Source organism: Babylonia areolata, chromosome 21, assembly GCF_041734735.1.
Source record: "Babylonia areolata isolate BAREFJ2019XMU chromosome 21, ASM4173473v1, whole genome shotgun sequence".
Classification (NCBI taxonomy): Eukaryota; Metazoa; Mollusca; class Gastropoda; order Neogastropoda; family Buccinidae; genus Babylonia; species Babylonia areolata.
The window spans coordinates 42,147,125-42,166,971 of NC_134896.1; the positions used below are offsets into that span (position 1 = coordinate 42,147,125).

Here is a 19,847-nt window from a genome sequence, read left to right on the forward strand (position 1 = left end):
CACTACACTACACTACACTACACAACACAACACAACACTACACTGCACAACACTACACTACACTGCACTGCACTGCACTGCACTGCACAACACAACACAACACAACACAACACAACACAACACAACACAACACAACACTACACTACACTACACTACACTACACTAAACCAAACCAAAGCCCCAAAGAAACAGAAACGAAACGATTTTAAAGAAATATAATCTAAACGGAACGAAACAAAACGACCAACAAACTGACTTGAAACAACCACAGCAATGATAACAACAACAACAACAACAACAACAACAACAACAACACACACACACACACACACACACACATACACGCGCGGGCGCGCGCATACACACACGCAAACAGAGAGAGACAGAGTGAGAGAACAAGAGAGAGAGAGAAAGAGAGAGATAGACAGACAGAGACAGAGAGAAAGAGACAGAGAGACATGATGACAGAGAGAGAGAGAGAGCAGAACAATAACTGTCAGCCTGTGAACAACACAAATCATACGAAAGGTATGTCTCACCTCTGTCAGAAGTTTCCCTCTCTCTTTCTTTTTTCGTCGGAATTTCTGGGCTGCACGTCTGTTCTGCTCCCGTCGTCTGTTGAGCTTTTCGATCTCCTCGGGCCTGGGCTGAAACCACACAGTATTTTGTATTTGTATTTCTTTTTATCACAACAGATTTCTCTGTGTGAAATTCGGGCTGCTCTCCCCAGGGAGAGCGCGTCGCTATACTACAGCGCCACCCATTTTTTTTTTTTTCCCTGCGTGCAGTTTTATTTGTTGTTCCTATTTACGTGGATTTTTCTACAGAATTTTGCCAGGAACAACCCTTTTGTTGCCGTGGGTTCTTTTACGTGCGCTAAGTGCGTGCTGCACACGGGACCTCGGTTTATCGTCTCATCCGAATGACGGGCGTCCAGACCACCACTCAAGGTCTAGTAGAGGGGGAGAAAATATCGGCGGCTGAGGCGTGATTCGAACCAGCGCGCTCAGATTCTCTCGCTTCCTAGGCGGACGCGTTACCTCTAGGCCATCACTCCACAGCACAGCTAGGCACGATTGTCCTGTCTCACTGAGACTCTTCGGACAGCAGAGGAGGCAACTGATACCCCCCACTATCTCGGCTAGATTCGATTATAGTGAAGAGTGTCTTGCCCAAGTTACATCCCCTTTACATCTTTTACTTAGCGCACGTAAAAGAACCCACGGCAACAAAAGGGTTGTCAATGGGAAAATTCTGTAGAAAAATTCACTTCGACAGGGGAAAAAAAACACACCAAAAAAACCCACTGCATGCAGGAAAAAAAAAAAGGTGGTGGTGGGGGGGGGGGGGGGGGGGGGGGGGGGGGCGCTCTCAGTTTTAGCGACGTGCTCTCTCTAGGGAGAACAGCCCGAATTTCGCACAGAGAAATCTGTTGTGACAAAAATTAGTTTTATAATACAATACAATACACGGCCGAGAGTTTTAGGACAGTCGGCAATGGGATGGTTCCCCAAGTCCAGCCAGCCCCCATGGCTGCAACACTAAGAGCCAATGCAATTTTGCCTCCTAATTTCAGTCATACTCCTTCACACAAGACTAAGCTGTAAATGACTTCCCATTGCAGTGGAGAAACCATTGAACATACAGCTCTCACTTTGCTGTTGGCTTAACTGAAAGATAATATCAATCTTTGACATAAGCCGAGCGTTGAGCCGGAAATGATAGGTACTGTGTTCATATTTCACCCCTGTCAAAACTAACTGAACAGATTAAAAAAAAAAAGAAAGAAAAGAAAAGAAAAAAAAGAAAAAAAAAGAATTAAAATGTCCCACAGCTTTTTACAGCAGTGAATTCACATCCACAGTGTCCAGGGCACGGCATCAGAAGGCGGGGCCCAGTTCTCTCCTTTCACCGTTTCTACCTTCCCCGACTGAAGTCAGGTCCCCTTTCACACCTGGGTGGAGTGAGGTAAATCAGTTAAGTGCCTTTCCCAAGGACACCGCACCATGCCGAAACGGGGCCTGGAACCCTGATCACTGGTCAACACTGGATCACAAGTCCACGCCCTATCTGCCACGACTCCTCACTGAAAACTATTAAAAAGCGAATAGATATAATTTGTATTTGTATTTCTCTTTATCACAACAGACTTCTCTGTGTGAAATTCGGGCTGCTCTCCCCAGAGAGAGCGCGTCGCTACACTACAGCGCCACCCCTTTTTTTTTTTCTCTTGCGTGCAGTTTTATTTGTTTTTCCTATCGAAATGGATTTTTCTACAGAAATTTGCCAGGAACAATCCTTTTGTTGCCGTGGGTTCTTTTACGTGCGCTAAGTGCATGCTGCACACGGGACCTAAGTTTATCGTCCCATCCGAATGACTAGCGTCCAGGCCACCACTCAAGGTCTAGTGGAGGGGGAGAAAATATAGGCGGCTGAGCCGCGATTCGAACCAGCGCGCTCAGATTCGCTTCCTATGCGGACGCGTTACCTCTAGGCCATCACTCCACTAAGGTATGCATATGATAAAAAAAAAAAAAAAAAGGAATGTATATAGTTTATATCAAAAGAGAAGTTGCTATGTTTACATATGATTTTTTCTTCCGAATATATATCACGTTTGCTTCAAAAGCTAATGAATGTGTTCATATATGATTTTATTTAAACCGAATCTATAATGTATGTATCAACAAAAGGGAATAATTGTGTTTGGATGTGTTTAAAAAAAAAAATTATGATGATGATGATGATGATGATGATGATGATGATGATGATGATGATGATGATAATGATAAGAAGAAGAAGAAGAAGAAGAAGAAGAATCATAATAATCATAATACCGAACACATATTCAGCGGTTTTTCTCAACATTGCATAATCAAGCTTGGAGAGAACAAGAGAGCAGACGAGAGTGTTGGTTGTATGATCTATGGACAAATAGTAACGTAAGGTGCTTATTCTGCTGAGTTCTAGGTATCTATCCCACCAACTTTTGAGATGTACTTCTTGAAAGACAGTGTCTATGGTCTGATCGAAAATTACACCCAGATTGTGACGCACATACGATGTTCTGATGTGTGCAGCGTGAAGACAGATGGTGATTGGAAGGCAGGGTCTTCTTGAAATTTAGAATGGAAAGTTAGCATGATCTCTGTCTTCTTTTCGTCACTACACTGCTGTTTGCTGAGCGCCATCAAGATTTTAAGACATAAATGCAGTTGTGTGTTTTCAGAATCACTTGATGGATTTTAGCAATATTGTACTTGAATTGTAGAGCTTGTTGTACGTCACCAAGAAAACTTTTCTTTCAAAAGCGAATAAATGTGTTTGCATGTGATTATTATTTTTTTTTTTTTTTACTGAATACATAACGATTGTATCAAAAGCGAATAAATATGGTTGCATGTATTTTCTATACTGATGTACACCTATCAAAGGAGTACCAAAAAAAGACTGCATGTCCATGTTTTCAGTTATATCAGTAACTATGTCTGGTAGGCCGGGTTGGTAGTGCCAGGTATGAGGCATTAAATCTCCACCAACTGAATGGTGCCAACAACAACACCGTTAGCCTGCCACCAAAATCTTGGCGACCATTTTGAAATCAACGACCCACTGACTGGTCCCTGAAGGTCCAGTTGTCCAGGGGAGGCCTTGTGGCATAAACATCTGGTCAACATCTGGTCAGGGACGTTTGCTCCAAACAGGGTATTCCCCCAATGGACCTTAAGAAATATTCCGTGTTGTTTTGAGGGGAAAAACTTTGTGGTTGATTATTGACCATGTGCAAGTAAATGTTACAATGTTGATTTGGAATAAATATATTTAGCGTGAAACGTTGACTTTTATTGTGTTTGTTTAATTGTTAATGGTGTAGGAATATCACGGAAAGCGTCTCAAGGGGTGAAGGAAGAGAGGCCTCATGTCTGGAGGAGGAAACATTGAGGAGGAAACATGTCGGTACTGTGGGTGTACTCGTGGACTGCAGGTACTGATGAGAGTCTCTGTTCTCTTTCATTTTGGTATTGGTGTTAATGGACTTTGTTCCTGGGATTAGTAGTTTACTAGCATCGGCGATTATAATTTTGAATTGATGTTATGGGTGTTGGTTTTATTTTGACTTTTTTTTTTTTTTTTTTTTAGTAATGTTTTACAAAGCCAATGCAGTCTTGGCGTTACTCTGAAAAAGTAATTTACGTATTTAGGTGAATATACCCTTGAAAGAAAAGACAATATAGTCGGAGATTGAATTTGGGTTGGAAGACATTGGTATGTCTTGAAATAATGTTTGCTTGAAAGGTAGATTAACGAATAATTGCATAGGAAATTAAAAAAAAAAATGTTGTGAATTAATCTGACAGGTGCAGATTATCTGCAGTATGTTTTATCAATTTAAATCGTATTTTCGGGTTACATTTGAATAAAATGGTCGGCATTCATTATACATTGTTAAGCGTACGTGGCTAAAGATTAATTTTCTTTTTTTTTCTTTTTTTTTTGTTGTTGTTGTTGTTGTAAATTTCTACTTGGGAAGTCATATGTACCACCTTTGCGGGGAAAACTGTCATTAATTGAGGGGAAGAGATCTTATGTGCTTAGAAAGGATACATATATCTCGGAATTGGTGGCTGTCTAGAAATAATAATAATAATGATAATAATATAATATCAACAACAACAATAATGATGATGATGATGATGATGATAGCAACAACAACAATGATAATGATAATGATAACAATAACCGCTAACCCGGAAAAAGATAGTGGCACTCCTCACCACAATCAAAATGCAGTATCCAAGCACAGCGATCCACTATAATAAATTATATGAGAACACTTTTACTTCTACGCTAATAATGATGATAATAATGATAATAATAATGATGATGATAATAATAATAATGATGATAATAATGATGATGATGATAATGATGATAATAATAATGATGATGCTGCTGCTGCTGCTGCTGATGCTGCTGCTGATGATGATGATAATAATAATAATGATGATAATAATGATGATGATAATAATAATAATGATGACGATGATAATAATGATGATGATAATAATAATGATGATGATGATGATGATGATAAGAAGAAGAAGGAGGAGGAATGACAAAGAAATAACATGGAAGAAGAGAGAGCAGATGAAGTAGAGGGATGGACTGTGTAAACAGATGGTGATGTATTTAGAATTAATTTACAGGTGTACGCCTAAGTGGGAAGGAATTTATTCAGTGAGTGTGATTTGTACGGTAAGTAACGATGTTAGCAATAACGTTGAAGATTATAATAATTTTTGCTATTCCGTATTTTTTCCTGTAACTGTTTCCGTAGTTCTTGTCTGTATGTTAGTCTGTCTGTCTGTCTGTCTGTCTGTCTGTCTGTCTGTCTGTATGTATGTATGTATGTCTATCTCTTTATGCTTTTTTTGTTTTACATACCAAAGTATTCATAGTAGTTTTGAATGTCTACTTTCTGGCTCATAATTATGTGTGCACGCTTCGAGCCAAATCTCTGTACAATACCGTTGTGAACGTTTGAAGTTTGGGAAGTAGTCAGTTATCCCAGTCTGGGGTCGATGGAGACAGCAGCTTAATGATCATTGCAGTTTGGGCCCATGGTAATGAGGGTGCTGGAGGAATGAGATCTACACTGTTCCTACTCAGTCGGCACAGGGTTAAAATGGAAGGTGGTCACCCTGTTTCTGGAGTGATCGTCTCACCACTTGATTAGTTCTTGTTTTGGGTGGGTTGTCTTTGTTGATAGCCCGTGCTAAGTCTAAGGCGAAGAGCTAATAATGCTATATGAGCTGAACAAGTTCTGCGTACTATAGCACATTCCCTTGCCATGTGTCTCATGGGTGATAATAAATTTATGTTCTTAGAGGTTTGGGGGTGTGGGGGGGCGGGGGGGTACCCAGCCCCATAGATTTATCCAATTCCATTATGGAGAATAATGTTTCTCCAGTAAGATGGAACAATCTAAGTCATTTGTTTATTTATATAAACAAAATGTGTGTGTGAAACCAACCGCCGTGGCGAAGTGGTTAGCGTCGCGGACTGACGGTTGGAAGGACGCGGGTTCGAATCCCAGCGGAGGTGGGTTTTCGGCCCGTGGCCGGCTCCTACCCAGAGTTTAGTGTGCTGTGGGTTTAAATGGGGAGACTGGGACCACACAGTCGAGTATCATCCATTTCACGGATGCGTCTTTGGGTGTGTTGCTCTAATTACCTGACCAACACTGCAAGTGTCTGTATCTCTCGGGTCTGGTTAACGCCGGGATATCATTATGACAGGAAGCGTAGAGTACGGCCTTGTCACGCAGTCCCAAACCAAAATGGACCTCCATAGTAACATCGTCATCCTCCTCCTCCCCATTCATCATCATCAATATAAACAAAACAATCTCAAAGTCTGTGGAGAGAAAAAGAAAAAAAGTGTGTGTGAGTGTGGGTGTAGGCCTACCTGTAAATCTGTCAATGGTTGTACAATGCAATGTTGTGTTGGTTTGCACTGTTTCCAGGCCACGGTTGCCAGAGCCCTTTTAATCTCCCTTTTACTTTGTACCTTTCAGCCCCACGTACCTTTTTGTAGTTAGTTTTCTTTTTTTCATTTGTGTTTGTATTATTTTCTCCCAGTTTGTCTCTGTAGTTACTCTTAGTAGATTCATCGGATTCAAACAACAACAAAGTATCTCTGGTCCTGCCTCGTGGCTTTTTTATTTTTCATTTTTCAAAATGTATCTATTTATTTCTTTCTGTTTTTGGTTAAATCTTTTTTTTTTTTTTTTTTTTTTTTTTTTTGCTAACTGGAACCTGTCTTTTCCTCGAACCTCACTTCCATTGTGTTTGGTAAAGTTATTGTATATTCTTTACGACTGGCAAAAAGGGGAGATTTATACTGAATATATAACGTCTGTATCAACAAAAGCGAATAAGTGCGTTTGCATGGGATTAGAAAAAAAGAAAGAAAAAAGAAAACTGAAAATATAACGTTTGTATCAAAAGCGATTAAATAATTTTGCATGTGAGAGGGAGACTAAAAGAATCTGGGTAAACGTCTTCTTCAATTTTGCATGTGGTATCTAAAAAAACACTGAATACATAACGTTTGTATCAAAACAGAACCAATGAGTCTGCGTATGATAAACGGGGAAAAACTAAACAAAATATTTATATAAAAAACGTGCAAATGTGTTTGTGTGTTTTTAATGATTATATAAGGCTTGTATAAAAACAAACAAACGAATAAACGTGTTCAATGTTTTATTCATTTATCATTCATTTATTTGTTTATTCATTCATTTGTTTACGAGAACAAACGTGTTTGTATGTTTTATTTTTTAACTGAATATATAAACTTTGTATCAAAAGCGGATAAATTAATGTGTTTGTAAGTTTATAGGATTTTCTTTTTGCAGAATATAATGTTCTACATCAGAGGCGAAGAAACATGTTTACAGGTGCTTTTCGTTATCACGAAAAGGGAATAAATGAGTTTGCAAATAACCCTTGTCAACAGTATGTAATTGTGATTGTATCAAAAACGAATAAATGTGTTTGTGTGATTTTTCCGGTGTGTGTTTGTTCTTCATCATGCACTGTATCTGTATCTATACAGACATGTTCCGATCCATTATTCAAAATGAATCAAAACGGAGTTGCCGGATCATCAGAGAACTGGATGGGCAGATCGATGGTATGATTTCGCTGAATGATTTTTTTAAATTTTATGCATTTATCTATTATTTATTCACCCCCCCCCCCTTTTTTTTTCTCAAGGCCTGACTAAGCGCGTTGGGTTACGCTGCTGGTCAGGCATCTGCTTGGCAGATGTGGTGTAGCGCATATGGATTTGTCCGAACGCAGTGACGCCTTCCTTGAGCTACTGAAACTGAAACTGAATGAGAGGAGGGGAAGAACATTCAAAACTAGAAACGGTCACACTTCTGAAGGTGCACAACATTTCGGTAGGATTTCCACTTTCATTGTTACTATTCTATCACCACTGTATTATTTTTCTTGCCTCATTTATTTTTTTTTTAATACATTATGTTCTAAAAGATCTTGTCTTACTCGGTACTTCTCATGTCTCTATTTGTCTGAGTCGATTCCTTTTTTTCTCAGTGACTTTTATTTCTTCTGAGGTGTTTTTACTGCATGTTCACACATTCATGTATTTGGAAAAAAATATCTAACAAATCACGGTCCTATGCCCTGATCAGTCACAAAGGCCCGCCATTATTTACCGAATAATGTTTTACTCGGCATGTCGTCGTGCAAACTCAAATTGCCTTTGTTGAGAGAGAGAGAGAGACAGAGAGAGAGAGAGGGGGAGAGAGAGAGAGGGGGAGAGTAAAAGTGGGAGATGGCGACAGAGAGAGAGACTGAGAGAGAGAGAGAGAGAAAGAGAGAGAGGGGGAGGGAGAGACAGACAGAGAGAGAGAGAGAGATGGAGGGAGGGAGGGAGAGACAGACAGAGAGAGAGAGATGGAGGGAGAGAGGGATAGACAGACAGACAGACAGACAGACTGAGAGATGGAGGGAGAGAGGGAGAGACAAACAGAGAGATGGAGGGAGAGAGAGACAGACAGAGAGAGGGAGAGAGATGGAGGGAGAGACAGACAGACAAAGAGAGAGAGAGGGATGGAGGGAGGGAGAGAGAGAGAGGCAGCAAGGAACAGACGGAGAAACAGGCAGACAGAGATACACAGAAAGCACCACGGACTTATAACTCTATATACGTATGTCCATGAGAAAACACCTGACTCCTCTTTCTCACTTTTAGAATTAACTTGGCGTGAAATGGGATATAGATCAATCTCTCTCTCTCTCTCTCTCTCTCTCTCTATATATATATATATATATATATATATATATAGAGAGAGAGAGAGAGAGAGAGAGAGAGAGAGAGAGAGAGAGAGAGAGAGAGAGAGAAACGGGCCTCGTGTGCACAGGAAAACAACCTTTTGTGTAGAGGGAGGTAACTCCGTAGAACTGGAAAGCAGAGACCTGACAAGGGCAAATAAATTATAATTATTATCTGGGCCACCACAAAGCTCCGAGTAGAACCACGACAGATAACACAACCCACGTCCTCTGTCCCTCCTCTAAACTCTCCAGGTCATCACCCCTCTTCAGACTGCCAGGACATCACCCCTCTTCAGACAGCCAGGACATCACCCCTCTTCAGACAGCCAGGACATCACCCCTCTTCAGACAGCCAGGACATCACCCCTCTTCAGACAGCCAGGACATCACCCCTCTTCAGACAGCCAGGACATCACCCCTCTTCAGACAGCCAGGACATCACCCCTCTTCAGACAGTCAGGGAAGACCACCCCTTGGAACGCCAGGCGGAACTCACACCCTGACAGACAGACACGCAGGACTCCACGAACATCGGAAAACCTTCACAACACCCAGACCCCAGCACTGAACAACTGGGCCATCAGGGAGCTAACCCACAGAACGTTGACTCCACTCCTCACACCGGTGTCTCTTGTCGCATCCTGCACGATTCCCAGTCTGCCAATTTTCAGGAATGGTCAAGAAACAAGAAGAGGGGGGTGGTGAGTAAGGGGGGGGAGGTCTTTTTCTTTTTTGACTCACTTGTGTAAACAAAGTGAGTCTATGTTTTAACCCGGTGTTCGGTTGTCTGTGTGTGTGTGTGTGTGTGTCTGTGTGTGGTAAACTTTAACATTGACATTTTCTCTGCAAATACTTTGTCAGTTGACACCAAATTAGGCATAAAAATAGGAAAAATTCAGTTCTTTCCAGTCATCTTGCTTAAAACAATATTGCACCTCTGGGATGGGCACAAAAAATTAAAAAAATGAAGACTGATTATATGCAAACTGCATTTACTGTTATATATTTTTGTATTCTCTAAACTTGGTACTTTGATCTGATATTCTGACACAACAAGAGCAGTCATTATTATCATTTTTTGTTCAAACAGGAACTTCTTTTGCTAAGCATGGAAGTTTTATTTATTTCGCAAACGTTTTTGGCGCAGATAGTAAAAAAAGGGAAATTACTCTGTAATTAATGCTACGGGGACTTAATTTGCTTTAAACTGATCTTTCTCATCTTAAACATTACATTTTGAAATTATACTCAATACATAAAAAGCTTGGATTTTTAAAAAAAGTGTATCACAAGTGAGTCTTGAAGGCCTTGCCTCTCTTGTCTTTCTTGTTTCATCCTCCTTCATTTTCTCTTTCTTGCCTTTTATGTCTGATTTGGGTGTGGCTTTGAGAAAGATAGCTCACTTCTTTTTGTTCTTTTTTCTTTCTTTCTTTCTTGTTCAGCTTGTATAAAAAGCGGCGTACGTCAGCATCTCGTCTTCTTTTACTTTGTCGCTATTCTTTCCGTCTCCACTTTTTTGTTTGTTTGTCTGTCTGTCCGTCTTTCCCCACCCCGCCCCCTTTTATTTATTATTTTACTTTAGTTCATCTTTTTTCAAATCTTCAACGGTTTCCCTTTCTTCCTCAGTGTCTTTCGTTTCTTTTTCATATTCCTCTCAACATCGCACTCTAATAACAATGCGCTAGTCACTGCGAACTTTGAAACCCATGTGTTGACAATAACATTTGTTCCACTTCATAGAGAAACAAAGAACAATGACTTTTCAAAAGAATAAAACTATTTTTGGTGGTGTTGCCTCCTCACATGCGCCGTTCCAGAACCAAGACAACACGAAATAAGGAGGCACATGAAACCAACTCCTCGCCTTCAGCTTGCCTTACGACGACAATGGTGGTTGTTGTTGTTTTCCTTTTATCCTGTCACCTCTCTAAAATAACACACAATTCTAAATGATAAATGCATAAACATGATGGTATCAACAATAATAATATAATGATAATGATGATAATAATAATCATGATCGTGATCGTGAGAGAGAGCTATATATATATACATGTGTGTGTGTGTGTGTGTGTGTGTGTGTGTGTGTGTGTGTGTGTGTGTGTGTGTGTGTGTGTGTGTGTGTGTGTGTGTGTGTGCGTGAGAGAGAGAGAGAGAGAGAGAGAGAGAGAGAGAGAGAGAGAGAGAGTTAGAGAGAGAGAGAGAACCGAGAACCGAGTTCTCTTTGCCTCCCTCTCTCTCATCTCTTTGTAGCGAAACATCCAGACTCAATTTGGCGTGAAATGGGATGCAAGCGCACCAGCCTTGCAAAAGGGAGACAGCCTAGTGTGAAGAGGGAGGTAACTCTCCACAGACCAGACAGGGCCAGGGAGACCTGAAGGGTGTGGGTCATCACTGAGCTCACTGAGCTCTGAGCCGCGACAGGACAGATATAAAACACCAGTCCTCTCTTTTCATCTGCTGCCGCTCTCTCTCTCTCTCTCTCTCTCTCTCCTTTCTTGCATATGAATTTTTATTAGTGCACGATACTGATATCTTTGCGTATAATCAGTGTAGCTTAGATCAGTGACTATCAATTATTAGCAGTGCTCCCTCTCTCTCTCCCTGACTGTCTGTCTGTCTGTCTGTCTCTCCTTCCCTCCCCCCCTCTCTCTCATTTCTTGTACATAAATCTAAATGAGTTTTTTCCCCTTTCTTTCTTTTTCTCTCTCCTTTTTTCGACATTTTTATTCTTTCCCATTTTTATAACACATAGACAATTGACAAGATGACATAAATGAATAAATACATATACTGGAAAAGAAAAGAAAACAAATTGGACAAAAACACAAAAATAAAACAAACCCCCCGCCACCCCCCCCCACAAAAAAAAACCCACAAAAAACCCCACCAAAAAACCCCCCACAACAAAACGAACATAACGTAAGTGACATACATATATACTATTCTAAGCATAACAACTGTGAATGCTGTGAATGGTTGTATAAGTCATTCGAATAAGTCTTCAAACATAATAATAGATATCCATATCCCTCAAAGTATGTCATCCATTTATCTCTTTCTCTCTGTCTCTGTCTCTGTCTCTCTCTCTCTCTCTCTCTCTATATATATATATATATATATATACATATACATGCATACAATTCTCTTTTTTTCCCCCATGTACATTTTTGTTGATCCCTCAGGGCTGGGAGGATAAATAATGTTCATTTACCTGGTTAAAGAAAATTCCGTTTCGTTTCGTTTCGTTTCGTCTCTCTGTCTCTCTCTCTCTCTTCCCACTGTTGTTTCTATCAGGAGAGATACTGTCTAACAGCACAGTTATTGTTATTATGTGTCCGTGTTTAATTATGGCATGGCATTTTAAGCCTGTCCTTTAAGTATGATTATTGCATGATTATGACTGTGATTATTTTATGTGTGGCTTACCTCAGTTCAACATCTTAGGCATCTTGAGTCTTTTATGTATAAATGTTGAACGACTGCCATTCTCGTGCATTGTTTGTGTGTTTCTACTACAACTTTGTTTTAATTGTTACTATTATTATTTTTTGTTTTAAATACAAGTTATTTTCTCTTACTAGGGATAGCAAAGTATTCTGTGATCACTATTGTGTTAAGAATCAGAGGGATTTTTCTCTATCTCTTCTGTGTCCTGCCTTGTTGTAGTTGGTCTTAACTTCGGACAGAGTCATCGGCAGTATCTCTTCTTCTGCCTTGTCCTTTGGTTTCCATTTCTTACTTTTCCTTTCCTTTCTTTTCTTTATTGAAAATTTGTGTTTTCTTTCTTTCCTTTCTTTTGATTCTTTCCTTCTTTTCTTTCTTTCTTTCTGTCTTTCTTTCTTTACTTTTTACGTTTTATTCATTCTTTCTTTTTTCTACTTATTCTTTCTTTCTTTTCTTTTAAATTCTTTCTTTTCTTCTTTTCTGTCTTGTTTATTTCTTTTCTTCCTTACTGTCCTTTTTTCTTTTTTTTTCTTTTGTTCTGAATTATGTTAATGGTATTATATATTTCTATTTCAGTTCTTTTGTTTCTGTTAATACTTTAATTGGATGACATGATTGCTAATGATTACTAGCGTAGAATTTATTTGTTCACATCCCTTCAAATGGGGCTTTGGCCTAAAATTGTAAAAAAAAAAAAAAACTAACAAAAAACTAATTCAATTCAGTATAATTCAGTTCAATTTCTATTCTTGCTTTCTTTCTTTCCAATTGCTTTCTTTTCTTTCTTTCTTACCTTTTCCCGATTATTTCTTTCTGGTTTCTTTGCCTTTCTTTTCACCCATTCTTTCTTTTCTTGCTTTTTTTCTTTATTTCTTCCTTTCCTTCTTTTCTTTCTTGTTATTTATTTTCTTTCTTCCTTTTCTTTCTTGTTAAATTGTTTTCATTCTTACTTTTCTTTTTCTTTCTTTCTTTCTTTCTTTTCCTCTTTTTCTTTCTTGTTGAATTATTTTCCTTCCTACCTTTGTTTCCTTCTTTTCTTTCTTGTTAATTTATTTCTTATTCTTACTTTTCCTTTTTCCTTTTCTTTCTTTCGTTCGTTCTTTTCTTTCTTGTTGAATTCTTTTCACTCTTTTTTTCTTCTCTTTTCTTTCTTGTTTTTTTCTTTTGTTTTCATTCATTCATTCATTCTTTCTTTCTTTCATTCATTCTTTCATCTCTCATTCCGTTATTTTTCTCTTGTTCTCCTCCTCCAATTCCTTTTTCTCTATGGTTCATTCATGATCTATTTCTAATCCCCCACACCCCCTAATTGTTTTTGTTTAAAAAAAAAAATTTATTCTTTGTTTTTCGTTTTTCTTTTTTTTTTATCCTACACTCCAACTGTTCACGAAAGTGACCCATGGTTTATGTCTTCACAAAATGTTACATTTTTTGATTCATGAGAGAGAGAGACCGAAAGAGACAGTGTGTGTGTGTGTGTGTGTGTGTGTGTGTGTGTGTGTGTGTGTGTGTGTGTGTGTGTGTGTGTGTGACAGGCAGACACATACCAAGAGGCATAAAAGACAAAGACAGAGAGGAGAAAGACACAGACAGACAGTGGATGTAATCATCTTTTCATCACACCCTCTCATCCCTTTGGTTCCTGAAGAAGCGCCTTAAGACCTCATTCGGCGTAACATGGGACAGGGAACGTACCACTCATGGCAAAAAAAAAAAGGGAGGGGGGAGGAAACCACCTTGTGAAGACGGAGGCTACTATCCAGACACACACGTGACATGAGAAGATTTCCTGAGGATCTGGATCCAAGTCCGGGCTCTGAGCAACAGAGATAAAAAAGAATCCCGTTCCTCTGGTTTCCTCCCTGTCTGTGTCTCCCCCCAAACACCCTATACCCCGCATTTCTCCCTCTGTCTGTGTCTCCCCCCAAACACCCTATACCCTATACCCCGCATTTCTCCCTCTGTCTGTGTCTCCCCCCAAACACCCTATACCCTATACCCCGCATTTCTCCCTCTGTCTGTGTGTCCCCCCAAACACCCTATACCCTGCATTTCTCCCTCTGTCTGTGTCTCCCCCCAAACACCCTATACCCTGCATTTCTCCCTCTGTCTGTGTCTCCCCCCAAACACCCTATACCCTATACCCCGCATTTCTCCCTCTGTCTGTGTCTCCCCCCAAACACCCTATACCATATACCCTGCATTTCTCCCTCTGTCTGTGTCTCCCCCCAAACACCCTATACCCTATACCCCGCATTTCTCCCTCTGTCTGTGTCTCCCCCCAGACACCCTATACCCTATACCCCGCATTTCTCCCTCTGTCTGTGTCTCCCCCCAAACACCCTATACCCTGCATTTCTCCCTCTGTCTGTGTCTCCCCCCAGACACCCTATACCCCGCATTTCTCCCTCTGTCTGTGTCTCCCCCCAGACACCCTATACCCTATACCCCGCATTTCTCCCTCTGTCTGTGTCTCCCCCCAGACACCCTATACCCTATACCCCGCATTTCTCCCTCTGTCTGTGTCTCCCCCCAAACACCCTATACCCTATACCCCGCATTTCTCCCTCTGTCTGTGTCTCCCCCCAGACACCCTATACCCTATACCCCGCATTTCTCCCTCTGTCTGTGTCTCCCCCCAGACACCCTATACCCTATACCCCGCATTTCTCCCTCTGTCTGTGTCTCTCTCACTCTTGCACATCCAGTCTCTCTCTGTCTTCTCTCTTACTCAGTCTCTCTCTCTCTTCTCTCTCTCTCATCTCTCCCCCCCCTCTCTCTCTCTCACACACACACACGCACTCTCTCTTCTCTCTCTCCCCCTCTCTCCCTCAGTCTCTCTCTCTAACACACAGACACACTCTCTCTTCTCTCTCTCCCCCTCTCTCCCTCAGTCTCTCTCTCTAACACACAGACACACTCTCTCTCCTCTCTCTCTCTCCCCCCTCTCTCTCCCCGTGCCCCCCCCCACCCCCCCCCCCCCGCCCCCCACCTCTCTTTCTCTGTATCTCTTTCTGTCTCTCTGTCTCTCTCTCTCCCCGTACCCCCTCCTACCTCTCTCTCTCTAAAAAAAAAAAAGAAAGAAAAAAAGACTTAAGTTGGCGTGAAATGGGATAGCTCAACGCCAAGTGCAAAAGGGAGACAACCTGCTGTGAAACAAAGAGAGGTAACTGACACCACCAAGGGTGTGTGTGGGGGGGGGGGGGGGTAAGATAAGGATCTGGGCCAAAGCAGCGACAACAACGGAACGACAGATAAAAGAACCTTTCCTGCCCTCTCCATCACCCACCCCCCTCCCCCACCACTCACCCTCCATCTCCCCTTCCTGTCCCAGTCCACGCCCATCAACCCCCCCACCCCCACCCCTTCCACCCCCACCCCCTCTACTGCTAGCTTTCATCGGAGAGTGGTCAAAGAGACAACAAAAGCTTTCTTCTTCTCCTTCTCTTTCTCTTCATTTTATTCACAGCTCTTTCGTCTCACTGTGTGCCCCCCCCCACCCCCCCGCAGCCCCCGCCCCTCCCCCTCTGTCCCTCCGTCCCCAGATGACGTCATTCATGTAGTTGTTTAATTTCCGCCAAGAAGGTTACACGCTTTCTGCACTGGTTTGGTTGGTTTGTCTGTCTGTCATGGGGGACTGCACATCATCATCATCATCACCACCACCACCAACAACAGCAGCGATAACAAGAAAACAAAACAAAACAAAACAATACAAGAAAAAAGAAAGAAAGAAAGAAACTGAAAAAAAAGTGTGGAGAAATTTTCATCCAATTTGTCGGCCAGGGAACCCAGAACTCAAAACGTCTAGTTTTTGTTGTTGTTGTTGTTGTTTGTTTTTTTTTTTTTTATTCAAGGATTAAGATTTTAAGCATGGCACACACACACACACACACACACACACACACACAGAGGGTTACAAGACTGACGGCAGTGAATCATTCCACACTCAGCAACCTTTCCCCCCTTTAGCCCCCTCAGTCCCCCAAATGCACCCCCACCCCCCTTCCACAACCTTCCAATAACCCCCCTCCTCCCATCCCCAAACACACTCTCTCTTGCTTCACACCGCACAGCTGATGATGTGAGAGTACGATATATTCCATCAGAGTTCAACTACGGTTGAGCTCACTTGGCTTCTTGTAATGAAAAGGGATTGTGGGGATTTTTTCAGTTTATTTATACAAAGCATTTCAGTTGCGATTAGTTATGACTTTATGATTGCTGAACTCATCAAGATTACGACTATGATTATTATTCAAATGCAGATACTACATTGCTGTACATCGTTTACCCCGTTCATGAGGGGCAATGGCCTTATATGAATGATCCAACCATCCATCCCTCCATCCATCCCTCCATCCATCCAACTATCCATCCATCCATCCGTCCACACCGCCCACTCCCTCCCCGAAAACAGCCAAGGATGGTGGCTGTCGTTGAACCCTCTGATACCTTGGAATAGAGTTTCTTATTCTGAAAACCAATTTTTCTTAATGCTTTTTTTTGTGATAGAAATTAAAACATATCTCTTTTATGGCATCCGAAAATGTGATTATTATTTTATTTTATTTTATTTTTTTTTTAAACTCAAAATGCCACTGCAGATTTTATCATAAAGAAAATGATAATTTTATCATTGTGTCTTTTAAATAGCATGTTAGAATTTCTTTTACCGGAAAAAGCGCCTCTTAGTTTTCTTTTTAATACATGTTATAATTTATCTTCCTGTGTTATGAAGCAAGCTGTTAAGTTTTTATCACTTTCATATCTAATTCAATCTTTTCACTTTTAAGTAAAAATGTTGCTATGTTCATACATATGTTAGACTCGACTTCGGGCTGCGAGACTGATTGATGTGAGTGACGAGCCTTTGAATGCACATGCGATTTCCAATCGGATTGATAAACATGTATTGTATTGTATTGTATTGTATTGTAACGACTTGACTTCAAGGGCAAAAGGACAGCAAGCCTTTCCACTCATCTCATCGCCTGCAGTGCACACACTTGACTAATACCCGGATGTATGTTTGCAGGGCAGGGGGAGGTAACTGTTCGTGACACCACAGACAGGCCTGGCGACGTTGTTTATCGCGGTCCCTTCAGATTCGGTTCACCTCTGGTCGTTAGCACCGTGCAACGTGCCATCACCCCGCCTCAACCTGTACATCTGATTGTTCAAATGTTTCTATGTCCGTGTGTACGTGCTCGCACGTGCGTGTGTGTGTGCTTCTTTGTGTGTGTGTGTGTGTGTGTGTGTGTGTGTGTGTGTGTAAGTGTGCGTAAGTGTGCGTACGTGTGTGTGTGTGTGTGTGTGTGTGTGTGTGCGTGTGTGTGTGTGTGAGCGCCTACGTGTGTTGTGTGTCTGTGTTTCAACACATAGTCGAAACGAAAAAAGGCGACTCAGGATGACACATACAAATCAAGCCAAACTGAGGACAGGACAGGACAGCTTGTAGATGACTCAGCAGGCTGCAGAGTGGCACACACACGCGCGCGCGCACACGCACACACACACACGCACGCACGCATACACACACAGGCACACACACACACACAGGCACGCACACACACACACACACACACACACACACGTCAGTGAACACAACGCAGTCTCCGCCACGCATCTTGCTGTGACGTGGCGCCTCAGTCACCATTCCCTTGGGTCTGGGGTGGGGGTGATAGGGGGACAGCACTCAGAGAGAGAGAGAGAGAGAGAGAGGATTACTAATTGGTCATTAATCTATGCTACACTCCCACTCCCTTTTCGCAAAGATATCAGTATCGTGCATGCTTGCATGTCGGAGTGCGCGCGCGCACGTGTGTGTCAGTGTGCGTGCGTGTGTGTGTGCGTGTGTGCATGTGTGTGTCTTGTTTTTTTTGTGTATGAGTCTGTATTGAGTCTGTATGTGGTGTGTGTGGGGGGGAGGGGGTCGGGGGGGGGGGGAAGTGGGGTGTGTGTGTGTGCGTGCGTGCGTGCGTGCGTGCGTGCGTGTGTGTGTGTGTGTGTGTGTGTGTGTGTGTGTGTGTGTGTACACTGGGAGAGTGGGTGGTGGGGAATCATGGATGGGTACTGTTGCGCTTTGGCGACGCGGTCTTCGCGGGGAGAGCAGCAAACAAAGAGATCTGCTGTGTCAAAAACACAACAATGCATTTTTATGATAGTCAGTCGTGTCCGACTATGACCATCAGAACAGCAGAGGAGGCAACTGCTGTCCCGACTATTTAAAGCTGGAATTTGATTGTAGTGGAGAGTGTCTTTCCCAAGTTACATCCCCACTCTCTCGGCCAAGAGGGTTTTAGGACAGTCGGCGTTGGGATGGTTCCCACAAGGCCAACTAGCCCACAAGGCTGCAGCACTAAGAACCAGTGCAATTACCCCTCCTAGTTTGAGAGTCATAGTCCTTCACAAAAGACTAAGCTGTAAATGATTTCCCACTGCATTAAGAGAAACCATTGATAATACGCTCTCACTTTGCTGTTGGCCCAACTGTAAATTTATGTAAATCTGTGCAATACAAACAATACAATTGTGTAGTACACTGCAGTATACTACAGTACAATACAACACTATCAATACAATACAACCCAGTACAATACACTGCAATACAACCGGATTGCCGATGGAAGAACACATGTAAACCCAGCCCACGCCGCCACTACACCCCCCACTGGGACTTCCGCTCGGTCTCTCTGTTAGCCTGTCTGTCTGTCTCTCTCTCTCTGTCTCTGCCTCTCACCAGACACAAGTCGGAGTGAACGCCAACACTGAGCGTGGGCTCAACAGTAACGATGAGGTCAGCTTCAAAAACAATAACCACGAGAACAACAACACGCACACACACACTAATGTCGATACACGTGCCTTTCCTGCCACCATAATCTACCCAACCCCATACACAATAAAACACGAACTCTTCCAATCGAAGTGATTGGTCACTACAGCTAATCTACAACACTTATGTCTTTAAAAACCCTCTTCCATTCATATAAATACACACAAAGACTCCTGATATTCGGCTGTGTCCGGAGTGCATGATAGAATAATAAGCCTAAGTGTTTGTTTCCTGACTGTAGGCTTGTCTGTGTCAGTGTGAATAACACAAACAGACCTGAATCTGAACTACCCGATATGGAACATGCCAATACACACTCCTTCAAATCAGCATAACATTATGATGCAGTGTACATGCCGCATATAGTTATGGCCGTAACACAGATCTATCGCGGGAATGGAGTAAGCCTAGTGATAAGAAACTCTAGGGGGAGCTGGACAGTACAAGGTCTTCAGAGAAGTGTTTCGGTCCTTAACTCCTTACACTCTAAGGGGGGCGGGCCGCACCCATGTCATGACTCCTGGATGCCCTTGTATTGCCTTTTTTCTGTCTTTTTCTCCCCTGGTCTTCAGCAGGTTCGAACCCGCGCCTCCAGGGTGGTCGCCACTTCAGGACCGAGTCACCTTTTCTGGCAGACGTTTTAACCACTGAGCCATCGTTCGCCTAGTTTGAGTAGGGAAATGAAGTTT

The 19,847-nt window shown here is 42.0% G+C and overlaps 2 protein-coding genes across 2 annotated transcripts in view; both read right to left on the reverse strand.

Moving 5' to 3' along the window:
- Positions 1-19,847, reverse strand: part of LOC143296525 (thioredoxin domain-containing protein 16-like) — a 390,867-nt gene that overhangs the window by 292,665 nt on the left and 78,355 nt on the right. The window lies entirely within an intron of this gene.
- LOC143295933 (cyclic AMP-dependent transcription factor ATF-3-like) overlaps positions 1-19,847 on the reverse strand; it is an 86,894-nt gene that overhangs the window by 19,698 nt on the left and 47,349 nt on the right. The window contains exon 2 of the mRNA XM_076607619.1: positions 540-647. Within this exon, the coding sequence (XP_076463734.1) occupies positions 540-647 (108 nt within the window). The remainder of the gene's footprint in view (positions 1-539; positions 648-19,847) is intronic.